The sequence below is a fragment of the Orbilia oligospora genome (genome assembly GCF_000225545.1).
Source record: "Orbilia oligospora ATCC 24927 unplaced genomic scaffold scaffold00004, whole genome shotgun sequence".
In the NCBI taxonomy this organism is placed as follows: domain Eukaryota; kingdom Fungi; phylum Ascomycota; class Orbiliomycetes; order Orbiliales; family Orbiliaceae; genus Orbilia; species Orbilia oligospora.
In genome coordinates this window covers 1,455,520-1,470,898 of record NW_011645561.1, presented here as the reverse complement: position 1 = coordinate 1,470,898, position 15,379 = coordinate 1,455,520, and the positions used below count along the sequence as shown (strand labels likewise).

At 45.9% G+C, this 15,379-nt stretch overlaps 5 protein-coding genes across 5 annotated transcripts; 2 read left to right on the top strand and 3 right to left on the bottom strand.

Moving 5' to 3' along the window:
* Nucleotides 1-270: 270 nt before the first annotated feature.
* Nucleotides 271-3,195, bottom strand: AOL_s00004g432 (uncharacterized protein; the record flags this gene model as incomplete). The annotated part of the gene is made up of 4 exons (XM_011119081.1): nt 271-2,391; nt 2,475-2,966; nt 3,030-3,122; nt 3,181-3,195. The coding sequence occupies 4 exons, from the start codon at nt 3,193-3,195 to the stop codon at nt 271-273; spliced, it is 2,721 nt and encodes a 906-aa protein (XP_011117383.1).
* An 805-nt stretch (nt 3,196-4,000) lies between these two features.
* AOL_s00004g431 (uncharacterized protein) lies at nt 4,001-5,472 on the bottom strand (the record flags this gene model as incomplete). The annotated part of the gene is made up of 2 exons (XM_011119080.1): nt 4,001-4,761; nt 4,875-5,472. The coding sequence occupies 2 exons, from the start codon at nt 5,470-5,472 to the stop codon at nt 4,001-4,003; spliced, it is 1,359 nt and encodes a 452-aa protein (XP_011117382.1).
* A 2,527-nt stretch (nt 5,473-7,999) lies between these two features.
* On the top strand, nt 8,000-9,056 carry AOL_s00004g430 (uncharacterized protein; the record flags this gene model as incomplete). The annotated part of the gene is made up of 2 exons (XM_011119079.1): nt 8,000-8,035; nt 8,181-9,056. The coding sequence occupies 2 exons, from the start codon at nt 8,000-8,002 to the stop codon at nt 9,054-9,056; spliced, it is 912 nt and encodes a 303-aa protein (XP_011117381.1).
* Nucleotides 9,057-9,569: 513 nt separating this feature from the next.
* Nucleotides 9,570-13,286, bottom strand: AOL_s00004g429 (uncharacterized protein; the record flags this gene model as incomplete). The annotated part of the gene is made up of 5 exons (XM_011119078.1): nt 9,570-9,648; nt 9,714-10,696; nt 10,759-11,609; nt 11,666-12,871; nt 12,932-13,286. The coding sequence occupies 5 exons, from the start codon at nt 13,284-13,286 to the stop codon at nt 9,570-9,572; spliced, it is 3,474 nt and encodes a 1,157-aa protein (XP_011117380.1).
* An 850-nt stretch (nt 13,287-14,136) lies between these two features.
* On the top strand, nt 14,137-14,931 carry AOL_s00004g428 (uncharacterized protein; the record flags this gene model as incomplete). Its single annotated transcript, XM_011119077.1, has 5 exons — nt 14,137-14,211; nt 14,277-14,462; nt 14,519-14,566; nt 14,632-14,793; nt 14,860-14,931. 5 exons carry the CDS (start codon nt 14,137-14,139, stop codon nt 14,929-14,931), a joined length of 543 nt encoding a protein of 180 aa, XP_011117379.1.
* Nucleotides 14,932-15,379: the final 448 nt, after the last annotated feature.

The following is a 15,379-nucleotide window of genomic DNA, read 5'->3' as shown; positions in this document are numbered from 1 at the left end:
GAAGAAAGAAAAGAAACCAGAAACCGATTAACGTGAATAAACACGCCCCATGGAGGAGAAATTCGACGCCGGAGAAACAAAGAGTAGAAGATATGGAAATGAAAAAGTGGAGAAAAGCAACAAAGAAATAGGATGAGCTTCCAGAAAGAACGCCAGCCATGACGAATGCGCTACTTGATGATCACATCTCCATGCCACATATAACGATAGCGATAACAAAAAAAAAGATACTAAAGCATTAGGTGATGGTGAGAGAATCGAATCGAACCCCTAAACGCCATGCTGGGTTGCAAGATTGTCTAGGAAGCTCATGAGGAAGGCAGTTTGCTCCATACTTAATGAGCCAGTCCTGTGCATCTCGGCAGCAACTGGTTTATCAGCTCTTTGGGTTTGAACTGTATTTTTTGGGGCGAAGTTGTTGGGTGGAATTGTGATTGGTGGACCGCCCGAAACAATAGGGTTTTCAATGGTTGGTGATTTGAAAAGTCCGAGTAGAGTTTGCTGCTGTTCCGGCTTGATAGTGGAACGACGGTCAAAGGAGGCCATCCTTCCAACGGAGTCCGACCCGCTAGCAAGCTTGGGTCCATTCGTATTTGTAGATAGAGTTGGAGAGCTAATGGCTCCATTTTGGACAGGAGATGAGGATGAGAAAAAATCTGGCATCGACCTCGGAGGCAGAACAGACGTGGTCTCGACCCTCTCGATCGGAGATTGGGCGTTCGTGCCAGGTGGTGTGGGCTTCTTGGGGTGGTATGTCCCAAGGGATTTCATCAAGATCGCCATTTGGTTTGGATCAGCTGGTTTTCGGGAAGCGGGCGAGGAGGTACCCGCCTCCTTGAGGGTCCCTGGGGGTGTTGGTTTCTTTGGTGTGAAGTTGTTGAGGGAGTTCATGAGACTAGCCAGATGGTTGGGATCAACGGATTTTTGCTGAGGAGGGGGAATCTTAATGCTGATGCTCCCGCCTGGCGTCTGCTTGTTTTGAGGGTAGTTCTTAAGAGCTCTCGCGAGATCATCAAGGTGATTCGGTTCAACCGGGCTTTGGGAAGCTCTCTTGACTGGCAATTTGTTTTCTATCGTACTAGGTCCTGGAGTCGGTACTGGGGCCACTGTTTGTGGCAGTTTAACGCCTTGCTCGGCCAGAATATCGTTGATGGATTTGGAGGCATTTCTAGGTGCAGCGTCCTCGTCTGGTTGGAGCTGCATTGCTGGTTGAGGTGGCGGCGGCGGCTTGGCACCTCTTAGAATATCTAACAAATTCCCTTTGTGTTCTTGTGAAGGTGGTTGTGCAGGTTGAGGTGGACTGAAAGTGTCCATGGTCAACATCGTGCGTCTCGACATTTTTGCTGCAGTAGAATTATCGTTTTGGGAGCCTTGAGGAGACTGTGATGAGCGGGTTTGCAGTGGAGGGGGTTGCGAAGGAGGAACGGTCTGGTTAAAAGCATCTTGTGAGGGAGGCTCGCTTCTGAGACTTTGGGTAGCCTGTTGAGGGATGGTTGCTGGTGCCAGCGGTTGTGCAGTGGTGGATTGTGGTGATTGGTGTGACTGGTTGGGTTGACGGGGATGGTTTGGAAGAGGCTGCCCTCTTTGCAAGATTGTAACAGTTTGCTTTGCGGCTTGGTGCTGGCCATTATTGTTTGTGTATTTCCCGTGCCCGTTTCGACCATGATTGTTCTTTCGTACCGATGGGTTAAAATTATTACCTGGCGAAGAAGTTGATAGTTGAGAGCTACTGTTGGCGTCCACTGGGGTTTGCGGTACCTGCTGCGATTCTTGTTTTGAGGCATTGAATAAAGCGGAGACGGAAATAGAGACTCCTGTAGCAGCATGACCTTGGACTGGTTCCTTGGTGGCAGCCAAGCTTGAGCCTTGAAGCTGAGCTAGAAGTGATTGTCCGGCATTGATCTTATCGAATTGTGGTGATTGTTCTGTAGCAGGGGCGCCTCCGATACCAATCATGTGGCGCAGTTTTGCAGATGCGAGCGAGAGAGCATCCTCATCGACTTCCATACCAGCACTCGTCGTAGGTGCAGGTGTTAGTCGGGTCTGATGGGGTGTTGAACGTAAGGGAGCTTGTGGTGTTTGAGCCTTGCGATCCTCACGCGTCTTCTGGTGTCTTGGAGGGCTAGTCTCAACGGCCGAAGACTCGGGCTCGGTTTCGTAAACTCCGCCATGCTTCTTGTTTCGTGTTTGACGAGCTTGACGTTTTTGATCCTTGATCCAGCGTGACAACCCTGGAAGGAAACTATAGACTTTGTAAACGCGCAGCTTGTTTGCGGTGCCCCTTTCAGAGTCTTCTGCCCCGCTCTTAGGATTATTCTTTGCTAACTCTCTTCTGCGACGTTGAGCACTGGATTGGGCCTGAAGTTCAGTGATCGGGAACCAAGCAACTTCCTAAAAACAGAAAAGCAATGTCATGTCAGCAACATAATTCAACACAGGCAGATTTTCTCGAGTGCTTGGCCGCTTTCACATACGCTAATCTCCTTCCTGGCCAATGGATGAAAGTTGAAGTCCTCGGGTACGTCCTTGATAAGGTAAAGTTGAAGGTGTCGGTCCGCATTATCCTCCGAAGAGTCAACAAGAAAGGCTGAAGGGTCCACAAGCTCAGAAGAATCGAATCCTGTTTCTTCCAAAACTTCACGAACAGCGCATACGTGATCCGCTTCGTCCTTGTTGATCTTTCCGCGGGGGAAGGCCCAACTAGCTCCTGCTTTCCAGCCCTTCACAAGAATTACTTTATCCATTTTCTTATTGATTAAGATTCCGCCACGAACCGGGACTCGATGCTTGTATTCCATAAATTCCCTGTACGCATCCTGGTGCATTCCCCATTTACTTAACATGGGGTTGTGTGCGAAAATCTTGCCAAGAAATACGGGGAGGCTAAGAGCAGGGAACTCCGGTCGTTGTTCGCGGACGAAATCTTCGTAGTACCAATGCGCTTCTTCTATTTGGAAACATACTCTCTAAGATAGTCCGGTTAGCATCATTGGAATTGGGCAACTTGTAAAGAACAGGAGCTACCATACCTCTCTCGAGACGAGTTCTTCTTGGGGAAGGTTGATAACGAATCTAACGCTGAGGTCGCTAAGGACCTCATCGAGTGTTGATGTTCCATACGTCTATGACAAGTTGGTTAATCCAAGTTTTCAAAAGTTTATGCGATTGGCAGTGACGTACAGATGGAAGTTCCATATTGAGGTTACTAGGGGCGCCGGAACGCCCAGCTAGATTTTTTTTTGGTTGGTTCAGTACGCGTCAATTGAATGACAGGAAACAATGTTTGAAAACCCGGTGTATTTGTGGTTCAATTGGACGGTTCAAGTGGGTTTTGGTGAATCGGTTGATAGCGAGAGCGTATTTCGAGGGAACAGAGGGGTTTAAAGGAAAGGTTTTACTAATAATCACAAAGGAACGGAATTATCTTGTGTCCGAGTTTGCAGGTGTAAAAGGATGATGGAAGGATGATAAAAGGATGGAGGTGGGATGGAGGTGGAATTCGTGATAGGTGGTGATGAAGGTGGTGGTGGTGGTGGTGGTTGGAATTCGGCTGAAGTTGTCTTTTCCGTGGCACCTCAGCCACACAGACGCAGCCACACAACACAAGAGTCTTTAAAATAACACACAACACAAAGGTTTCCAAAATATCACACTTGAGACTGGTTCGAGACCAAGGGCGAGGCTTGCGGGTAATTACACCAACTACCATAGGGCACCCATGTTCGAATGTTCATGTTCATGGATCAAACTTCATAAGTCCGATGCTTCAAATTTGCAACAAGACAAGAGCTCATTTGCTTCAATTGAATCAAAGCCATTTAGCTTATATTAGTTTTCAATATAAATTTAATTAAATACATATCCATAACTATTCAAAGACAAAATTTAAATTTTTATCAGGGGGTCATCAGCGTATGTATAAGTGACTGGCCATAGGGTCCGTTTTATAACTCATGATCGATCTGTGGATTTTTCTGAAGCCTATATACATCGTCGGACCCTAGGAGGTGGGCGTTCTCTCATGCGCTCCCTGTTGGTGGCCAATAGCGGTGCTGTCCGTAGCATGACCTGCAGCTGATTCTGGATTCGGTACTGTGTCTCTCTTAAACCAGTACGAACCGGGATTATAATCTCCACCTGGATAAAGGCCGGCGTTATCACCTCCACCTTCATCTCGATCACTTGGGCGCGGGTGCCCAAAGAGAAATTCCCAATAGTCAGGGGAGAAAGGGGTTTCAGCTGGATTTCTCGAAGACAACAACGCGGGATCTTCATCTTCTTCAACTTCGCCAACGAATGGGTTAATTCTCAGATTTTCGGGGGCTCTACTACCAGCTCTGCTAGCCCCGAAGCCTTGGTTTAGGTTTGGGGGCGCCAGTAAATTTAATGGGGGCGGGTACGGATTTGAAGGCCCCGACAAAGGAAGTGGTGGCTCTAGCTCTCGCGAGCCCGACGATGACCCCGACGATGACCCCGACGGTGATCCTGGTACCCCCCCTGGTGCGCTCTCTTCCGTACCATAGTATACTGATGGAATACCCGTGTTCGTTGGCGATCCCGTTAAAGAATCGGGTTCTCCCGGTGCATCCATGAGGTCATCAAATCCTGGGAACTCGGATTCCGGGGCGTTCGTCCACACATAACCCGGATTGTCCATTTGGACCCCACTGGGTACTGACGAAAGCACCCTCATGTAGTCTTCGAGGGTTGCACCTGGGATGTTTGGGTGAGGCTGTCTAAGTACGGCAGTACAATAGCATCCTGTTTATCAGATAGGAGATCAGATAACTCCAACGTCAGTCTTCGGTCGAGGTTCACCGTCAATTGATCAATTAATACTAAAAACAAACAAATTTCCCACGGGTATCACTTACCCCACAAGGAGATGCATTTCAGCGGGATGTGCAAGTCAGAGTCACAACCCCTGACCCCGCGTCGCGCTAAATCGGGGGGACCCTCTTCGATATAACCTTCCTCACTACAAATGCAATGACGTTTGCACCTCAACTGATTCCGCCTAATACTATTGATTTCCATTATCAATCGATCTCCGCTCAACCCGCCGTCTACGAAGTCGATAACCTCACTGGGATCTATACCGGGAACTTGAAGCATTTTCATAGCTCCGGACTCAAACATACTGGCATCTCTGCATCTCATCTGCAAGCGGTCGGTGGTATAAAAAAAATTATGCGGGACGTCGACAGCCCGCACTTGTGGGCTGGTGTCTACCTCAGAAGGGATATTTGCCGTTGCATAAGAGTCTGCCACTCGCACGGTTGATGGCAAACCAGATGATTGCAGTTTAACGCCAGTCTCGCTGGGGCTAGGATAGGCGATGCTTGTAGTATTTGGCGGAAATTGGGTCTTTTTAATGTTTGTTTCTGGGATTGGGCTCGGATACGAGTATTTGGGTAGTAAGAGGAGGTATAGAAAAAACCATGCCCGTGGCAGCTTGGAGTAGAGAATCATGTTGTAGGCGCCTATAAATATATGTATATATAAGTCTCGGATTCTTGAATGGAGTTCACCGAGAATTAAATAGATATAATTGGCTATAAAGGTGAGGATAGCTATGGCTTAGGGGATGTAAATACTAAAATTAAAAGGATTGCTATATAAAAGGCTTGAACAGTTCCCGGTCAATCGGTTGATCAGCTAACTTTTCCCTTTGATATTTATATATAGCGAGATATCTAGATAGTATAGGTACGAGATGATCTGTATAAGCTGAGCAGCGCTACAGATGCATGGGCCATCAATCGATCGATCGACCTATAACAAGCAGTTGTTTCTGGCACGGTGTCCCTGTGGATCAAAACTACTCATGACATAAAGGCGCTTAGCTAGATAGATATATATAACGATATAATTTTTGGTCCAACGAATGCCCAAAGTTGTTATATTGTTGGCCGTATCGATATCGCGATGCGCATGCATATGCATTTACAAAACGAGTTTGTTTTTTAAATCAAGTGCACCTATGGTTTTTTTTTTGGCGGGGCTGGGTACGAGACAAAATCAAGTGGTTAGTATCTGAAATTTATTATATCCCGGTCCGTCAGATCGATCTGGAACTTGATCGGAATTTCAGAACAGTTATGTTGTATGTTGCAAGTGAGCTACCTGCCTGGTCTTTATCAACGTATAGATGTATATAGATGTATATATATATATTAAGTTGTGGCGAGGAGGACCTAGGCTGTAGGGGGTATATATAATGCGGGAAGTACCAGTTTTAGCCGGGTAAAAGACTTATAAGCTTGGTTCCTCCGCGAGCACTTAGGCTAGATGCTATAAATTAGTCTAGTTGTCTATAAATTATAAATGGGTATCTGTGAGGTGAACAATCATACTTGGTAGTTATGTTTTACTGGCTCTTGATCGCACATTTGCATAAATTATATATATCAATGCTTAAATTTAAATTTTCAAGCTAGCTTATATATTGCAGCCTTATCTAATCTAATTATGTATATAGCTGCTTATGGGAAACTGCGCAAATCTAACCTGGGGGTGGTATATAGCCCCCGAGACTAGGCGCGGTGTCAAAGGGTAGGGCTGGGAGTGCACGTGTTCGGATCATGCATGACCAATGCATGCGCATTAACGGGATAGCTTTAAACCCAGAATAAGAGTTACGAAGCGCTTTATCCCAAAGCTTAGGTCCGGTGGTCTCGCTCCTAGACATCATAAAGTGCAACGTTTCGGGCTAAAATTTAACATTCTTCCCTTTCTTCTCCCCTTTCTTCTTCTTTGAGAAGGGTATAACTGTGCATGAACTTCATGTTGGATTGGTTCACCAACGAAGCTGTGATGTATTTAGGTATATTTGCGTATCTGGGAATGCAGGTTGCTGATCTTCCATGCCGTATAATTATAATGTTAGCCGCTAAAAAAAAGGCCGAACCCCTCCTCATGTGACTTGATATGTAAAATAGTTTGAATTCTGATTTATTATAATTTGCAGAGTTGTACAACATTAACTTGTAACTTGTCTGAAACTCGGCTGGAATGCATCTTTGCCCCAAGGGCGCCTGGATTCGAGGCTAGCTAGACACCATGGACGCGACTCGAGCAGACACGTTAACATTTGTTGAGTGTTGGATTTTCGGCTACAACGATCCCTGCCCAGACCAGCGCTGCACAGCCACAAAAATGACGTTGCCAACTTCCCAAGTGGCGCAGTAATTAGATCCCGATAGTTCAGAATGAGGCGTTCCGTCAGGTTGCAATGAACCTGGCAGCTAGCTGGCCTGGATATCTAGAATCGATGTCGTCGCAAAAAACAGGCCGGTCGTTTTTGCCTCCAGGCAAACAAAGCGGTTCGATATAATTATAATTATACACCTAAGCTACGTCAATAACAGCGAACATGATCTGATATCTCTTGGCCGGCGCCCATATGCATGATATGATGCGTGTGTGCCATGGTTAACTTGCATGGTTCCAACCACCCACCATCCTCTGCATCCTTGAGTCCCTACTTAAAGACCTAATTACCACCCACTCTAGGAATTGATTGCGCGTGTCGACGGAACCTCTCAGCTGTCAAATTTCTCTTGCTTACGTTTTAGTCAAAGAGAGAGAGGACAAATCTGCGCGAAACTATAAAACATCTCGGACGGCGGCTCGCTGTTACATCGGATCTTTTTCGTTTTATCCTCCTGTTCCCTGGTTTTCGGGTTCCCTGCACTGAGGGTTGGAATTATATAACGATAACATAACCAACTCCTTGCTTCAGGATCGCATTCTCCAGAAAGCCCTTTCGTTCTTTCCGTAAAATACCATCTCAGGAAGCGCCCTTTTCAATTTGGCAAAATTGTTAATACCGTTGGTTCCTCTTCTTCCAACTGTTTTTTATTTTATTTTAAACTTTCCAAACGATCTGGCTTTTGCATTTATCATCTTTCGACCGCAAATTCAAGCAATTCTACACAGTATTCCGTAGCGGCGCAAGAGCTGAAGCCCGCGCGCTCGCCAACCACCCCTCTCCAACATGACGTCCTACCTCACCAAGTTTGTTCTCGGCAGGGTAAGTTTCGCTAATCAAGTCCCTGGTGCCCTGGACCCTTGAATTGAACCCGGACCTTTTCTGTGCCATAAAACATTCATCTCAAACATTTAAGACCTCGGGGGAAAAATAAGGAAACTAACAATGTTTTATCTCCATCTCACAGATATTCCAGGAATCATCCTCCAACAAAGAGGGTCGCGAAGACCCATACTACGAATATCCTGCCTCAGAACTCAACAAAGCCGGCAAACGAAAGTCAAAACGTACGAAGAAGGCACTCCCCCCAGGTCTCACAGATGAGGAGGGAGAGATTCTTACAAAAGTCAAACGACGAGCCTACCGTCTCGACATGTCCTTTGGTTCTTTCCTTGGCGTTAGATTCGGATGGGGCAGTGTTATTGGTATTGTCCCAGGAATCGGTGACGCTCTAGATGCATTGTTGTCATTGATGGTGGTTAAGACATGCATGAGAGTTGGTTTACCCTTCGGAATTCTCCTTCACATGCTGTTCAACGTTGCTTTGGACTTTGTTATTGGTTTGGTCCCATTTGTTGGTGATCTTATCGACGCTGGTTACAAATGCAGTACTAGGAATGCCGTGCTGCTCGAAAAACACCTCCGGAAAGTCGGGCAGGAGCGGTTGAAGGCGCAGGGAATCACCGATGCTCCTGATGATTCACTACCAACCGGCGAGGACTCGGGAGAGGATATTGATCTTGAAGCCCAGGCATCTTCTTCTCGACATGGTGGAAATAATGATCGTCGGGATAGGGATCGTGAGCGTGAAAGGGATAGGAGTCGCGACCACCGAGACCGAAGCCGTCACGAAGAATCTAGATCTGATGGACGTGGTCCTCGTCGTTCTGATCGCCGAGATGACCACAGGGATGACCATAGAGACAACCGTCGAGATGACCGTAGAGATGGCCGAAGAGACGACCATCATGCAAGAGATGATCGCGATAGACGGGAGCCGACACACTCTAGAAGCAAGAGAAAGGATAATGGTAGAAGAGATGACCGCGACTCTAGACGGTGAAGAGAGCAGCAGTAGTTAACACTTCCGTTTTAAACAAATACATCATTCCAGAGGTACAGGCCCTCCCTGGTGGAGCTAAGCCCAAGGCCATAAATTCATTTCGAAGGACATTTATTTGCGGGGTTACGGTTATTTGGATATATATCATTCGGGTTGGAGTATTAGCGGCTAGAGAGTCGACCTTCGTTTCCTATGATAGCTTAATTTTTGCAAGTTGCAATTTGCATGAAAATCGCCTTTGTACTTTGAGCGTTGATATTATTTCATAGCCTTTTGATGATAAACTCCCTGATACGGGATTGTTTATAAATTCTAATTCTCACCCTGCCAGCCTGCAATGTAATGGGATGGTCTTTTTCAATGTACGAAATCTTCACACAAGACCTTGGGACCTGTGGCCAAAATAAGATATTTACAGGAAAGTGAGAATGTGTGAAGCACAATAGCCGCCAAAAATCTAGTAACGCCGTCGTCCCGGTTGTAGTGCTCTATGGGTCATGAAATCGACTAACTCTAGCTCAGAAGATCCTTAATATCTTCAATTCGCTGCGCTCGTTTCTCTTCAGCGCTCATCATTCCAAGTGAAGATGCACTAAAATCCCACTAGTTAGCTCCATAAAACCTATCAAAGACAATGATACACAAATATATACTCACATAAACTTCTTCCTCTCTTGGATCTTATGTACCATTCGCTCCTCCACTGACCCCTTCACAATAAACCGATGCACAATAACCTCATCCGTCTGCCCCATCCGATGAATCCGATCAATCGCCTGAGCCTCAACCGCAAACGACCACCAAGGATCCATCATAAACACCCTCTTAGCCTCCGTCAAATTCAACCCCACCCCTCCAGCCTTCAAAGAGATCAACAGGACCAACCCTCCGGTATGAGCCTTGAATTTACTCAAAACCACAGACCTCTGCTGCTGTGACATCCCCCCATCAAATCTAACAAACTGTATTCTCTCCCTCGTAAGTGCCGGTTCAATCAAGTTTATAAAACTGGTAAACTGCGAGAATACCACACTCTTCATCCCAGGAGATTCCCTCCTCAATCTCTTCAGGTTCGTAATCAATGCATCAATCTTCGCTGACGACTTATTCGCAGCTATCCGTCGTAACGAAAACTCCGGCACGTTTTCTCTAAACCCACTTAACCCACCAATAGCCACATCGGGGTCATGCTTTATAACCTCATAAAGTTCCTTCTCATTGATCGGTTCCCGACAATTAAAGCACCTCGGTTGATTACCATTTCTTTTTGCGTGATCAATGACCTCCAACAAACATTTTTTACATGCCATATGGTAACATGCTGTGACGGTCATCTCTTGGATCTCCTCATCAGAGCAGATAGGGCACTCGTTCTGTGCTTCTTCCTTAATTTGCTGAAGCACGTGAGCGCCATAGTTATTAACCTCAGCACCGTCGTTCTCTTGAGAAGTAAACTTATCAATCAGGGCCTGAAGGTCCATGTTGTCTGTCAGACCCTTGGCTTCCGCTTCGGCTGCTTCAGCTTCGACCTCGTCGGCTACAACCTCTTTCTTCCGGACCAAAGTTGGGTGGCAGCAAGACTGCCTCAAGCGAAGAATTTGCGCAAAGATTGTAGTGTAGGATTTCATTACAGATCCGGCCTATAGGGTATCAGAATGGGTTCTTTGGCAAAAAAAAAAGAGGATTGGTGCATACTACTTACTTCCATATTGTCAGCGAATGAGCGCTTAACAAAGTTATACACGAAATCATACACAGCTCGCTCGGCCTTAGATAACTCGATCTCTTCGATCAAAATCGTTTTTGGAGGTAAGTAAACCAACGGGGTCCCATCCGGCTGCCTCATATCCTTCGTGCGCCGCATTACCAACGGCTCTAGAACAGTTTGCACCACATCAAGGGCACGCAGGAAATCTTTAGACTCAAAGGGGACCGTGATGAACGTCCTCCAATAAGCGAAATTGCTCCAGGGCTCAACTCTTAAGAACCTAACCAGCGAGAACAAATCCTCAAGCCGATTCACGATCGGGGTGCCAGTTAACACCCATCGATGAAGGGCATCCAGTTCATAGCAGGCCTTTGCAGTTTTGCTTTGTCGATTCTTGATGTTATGTGCTTCATCCAAGATGATTCTGAAGAATTGGACGGAGAAAAGACCACCTGATGTTGCCCTAGAGCCGCTTGCAGTATTCGCGATTTGTGTAAATTCGGAGAGGACTACGCCGTAACTTGTGATAATAAGATTGGGAGCATTGTGGGCGTTGGCAGCTGAGCACTGCGCCCTCAGGTCCAAGCTCTTGTCAGACCCGTAGTAAATGGTAGTTTTTAGGGTGCCAGTTTTGGAGGCCGCTTCTGCTTCTGAAGCCCACTGGGATAGTAAACTCATTGGTGCTACAACTAGAGTTGTATATGGTGCAGGCTCTACAACATCGGAACTCTTGGGTAGCCGTGGTAAATTAAACGGTTTCGAATCCGTACCCGATGCTGCTTCAGGCTCGTTGCGATTGCTATGTATCAAAGACAGCATCTCGATAGTCTTCCCAAGACCCATTTCTGCGAAGTTGTTAGTAAAATGAGTAACACCGAGAATTGGGTATAGTTTATCGTACCATCAGCCAGAATACCCCCAAGACAATTCTGTTCTTGCACAGGGAACTTTAGGGACAGGTCTCCGGAATAAGGGTTGACATAGAATTTCTCTTGATTTTCCACCGTTGGAAGCTCTTTATCATTTTCGTCCTTGATTGGCCAGGTATATTCCTCCCATAGCGGATGCATTGATTCTTCTTGGCCCTCATTCTTCTTATCACGTTCCTTATTCAACATCCAGTGTAATGCCTGCTTCTGATATTTGCGCAAATCCATTGTGAATGTTTCGGCGGGTTCAGCTTCTGGTGAATTGAAATCGAAGGTCTGCGCTTTTTTGTAGAGCTGATCCAATTGGTCTTGCTCAAGCTCCTTTCCTTCTTGCGGTTCCTCTTCGTCCTTAGCTGGGGTATTGTTTCCTTTGGCAGCCTCTTCTTTCTCTTTTTCTTCGGCCATCTCAGCGACTTGAAGTAAACCGTCGCGTTTCGCTTTCGAGTCCTGGCCAGCGCTTGTAGGGAAGAGCCTGATCTCGTTAAACAGCTTAACCAAAGACGTCTGACGCAATCTCAAGGCCTTCTCTTCCTCCGTTTCCTTCGTCTCAAACAAGCCCGTGGATCGATTGGTTTCTGTGAGGCGAAGAGCACGAGGCGCGAAAGTCTGTCGCAACATGTAACATTTCAACTGGAGAAATATAGTTTCGTTTGACCGTAGTGGCTCTGGAGCATACACACAGATAGCTTTGAAGCTACATATCTTCTGATCCAGAAGAGTAGAAACAAACTGCGCCGTTTCATGTGGTAAACGGCCTATCTCTTCGCCTTTAGAGTTCGAAAAGCGGACGACGATATCCTTTCGTTTGGATGCTGCCTGGGAAACAACCGTCACTGGCCTTCCCTTACCCCTTCTAACTGTCTTTTGTACTTGCTGGGGCTGTTGCCGTCCGATTATGACTTCTTCTCCATGAGATAGAAGATTCGATCCGCTCCGTACCGCATAACCCTCGGCACCGAATGAACCTATGTACCGTTCGTAAGGCATTCGATCAAGCCGCTGAGCTGTTTCTTCGTCCGAAACAGGTGTTTGGGCCGTAGAACTCTGACCAGTAACAGCAGAAGATTTCCGTTTCCCGTTCTGACCAAGCATGGAATCAAATGGTGATTGCTTTCCCGGTTTCTTGGGTTCGGATGGTTTGGCCTCCTTCCAGGATCCATCGAGATACATATTAATGGCTTGATACAAAACTTGTTAGCCTTGAAAATAAAATAGTATTTAAATAGATCGAGTATCACCTCTCTCAATGTTCCCGCCAGAGATATCATCCAATCGCTTCAAGACATCTGCGGAGAGTTCACCAACAACTGTTTCAAGCATAGTAGCATCAAACCTGAGGCTCAAATCCTTGATCTCAGCAGTTTCCATGCCCATTCCAAATTGGTCCTCGGGCGATTCCTCGAGCGTAGTATCCTCATCCTGTTCCGCGAAAGGGGTGGTATCGGAACTCGGATCGATGTTGGCAGCATAGCCATGGAGTTCTCGTAGTGGTGTCGATGGAAGGATAGGATCTGATGCTTCGGGGGGCGGTGAAGGAGATGATACAGCGAAGAAGCGCCGTCGTTTGGGAGGATGTGGATTGGTATCTTCCATTTTTAAGCTCTAGTTGATGCTGGAGTTTCTACTTGAGATATACTAGGAAACAAAAGCTTTTTGCGAAATTAAAGAATATGGTTCAGGTGAGAAGCCAAAAAAAAATAAAAATTGTGCAGTCATGAGAATATAGAAGGAGAGCTTAAGGTAAGAAGCTGCTTCTGAAGCTCTTGGTGGAGGCCGGCTCGCCTCTCATGTCATTAACTACACGTCGTATAATATTCTATCGTAGCTTAAACAGGTCGAGTTGCGCTGAAGGCAAATGAAATCGGGTTCATTAAAACGCGTCGCCTACCGGAGACCACGTGATACAACGAGGCCCGAGAGTCTGTTGTGCGGCCCGGTACGCTGACATCATAGCCGCACAACACCAGCCGGGACCAGTCTACAGCCTGCAGCCCGCATAGAGCGACCATAGCTATAGAGAATTCTTTGAGACCATCATCAATCTTCATATTAGAGCAGTCAAAAAAGCGAAAGGTAAGCCCACTTTCAAACGTTTTTCTCAATTTTTACGTCCTTGATTATCTATCACCATAAAAAAAGCATTCTTTAGCTTTAGTTTTGATACATCACATTAAACTGATCAATTGGTACGCTGCACTTCAGAGTCCTGATCAATGCTGTACATTATAATTGCATTGAGCCATGGCTAACAAATTGTTTTAATTGATATCAGAGTCATACGAACTAGTACCTTGCTTCTTCACTAATTATTCCCATTTCTATCGTAAGTACAATACACCAGTGCAATTTTAATTACAAAACGATAGAATCACTAGATGCCTTATATTGCAATATTGATCTATATACAGTTTTAAGAAAAATATTACACTCAAGCCTAACCAAAATGTCTGAACGACTTCCTACCAATGACGAAATCACCAAGCAAGCTGCCAAAGGAATCTTATTCACCCCGGAGCAGGTGGGTCATATCCTTCCCAGTTTTGTACCGAAGACATAATCACTAAGTTCTCACACTGTCGAAAGGTTCAAAATATTGCTAAGAAGGAGTTAGAGATCAGTGGTCCAGGTATTGCCGCCGGCGGGCCGGCTGCTACCGCCCAAAGTTTCTATGACAAGCAACAAAACTTCCTTGAGGAAGCTACCAAGTTGGTTGATAAACCAGCTGCTGCTATTTCCAAGGAACAAGCTTCACACATTATGTCCCTAGAGGTATGACAAACAAATTCATTCTTATTATGGTGAGAGACTGATTATTTTATATTTAGACGAAAGCCCTCGCTGGCCAACGTCCGGCTAAAGGCTCTCTTTCTTCAGTAGGTTCCCTTATATTCTATCATTCAAAAAAGTGGACGAACTAACTTGAAATCCGTTGTTAAAGACTCTCCAGTCTATTGCCGATCATAACTTAACGGAATCTACTACTGACAACAAGGAAGCCGAGGCTTTCGTCACGAAGGGAGATGCTGCAAAGGCTATGCATGACGAGGCTGTTGCTCATGGTGGAACAGTTGCCAAAGGTAGCAATGCTTCTCAATTGCAGGTAGGACTCCAGTTTCTGGATGTTTCAATTAGAGTGACTGGCCGACTAATGAATCCCGACAAATAGAGTATTGCAGACAAAACAGAACACTTAAAGCATACTCTTGCGGAAAGTCTTCTCAAGGAAGCCAGAGAATAATTTTATGGACTCTTGTAATTAGGCTGCGGACTTGCATAAGCACCAACTTTCGCTATTCTCAGCTGATACAGTATTCATACTGGTAGCACATTACGTTAAAAAGCATTTTCTGATTCTCTCTTTCACATTCCCCTCCTCCTCTTCATTATTATGACTCGTCTTATACACCATTCAATCAACTAAATTTGTTAAAAAAGGTTAGGCATTAATCCAGGTCCAGAACCTCGTACTTTGTTGCAGATTGTGTGTTGGCCCATTAGCTTCAAAAGCTGCCGATGTCGAAGCGAGCAGCTTTCTTATTAAGCACGACAAGCAGCAGAGACACTTGCTTGGTGAGCAGCGCGCGCTCCTTTCTACGCCATTCACTTGAACATCCAACCTTCATAGGTATCTCCTCCCGACGAAGCTCAGACTCCTTATACTCTACCGATCTCGATACATCATAACC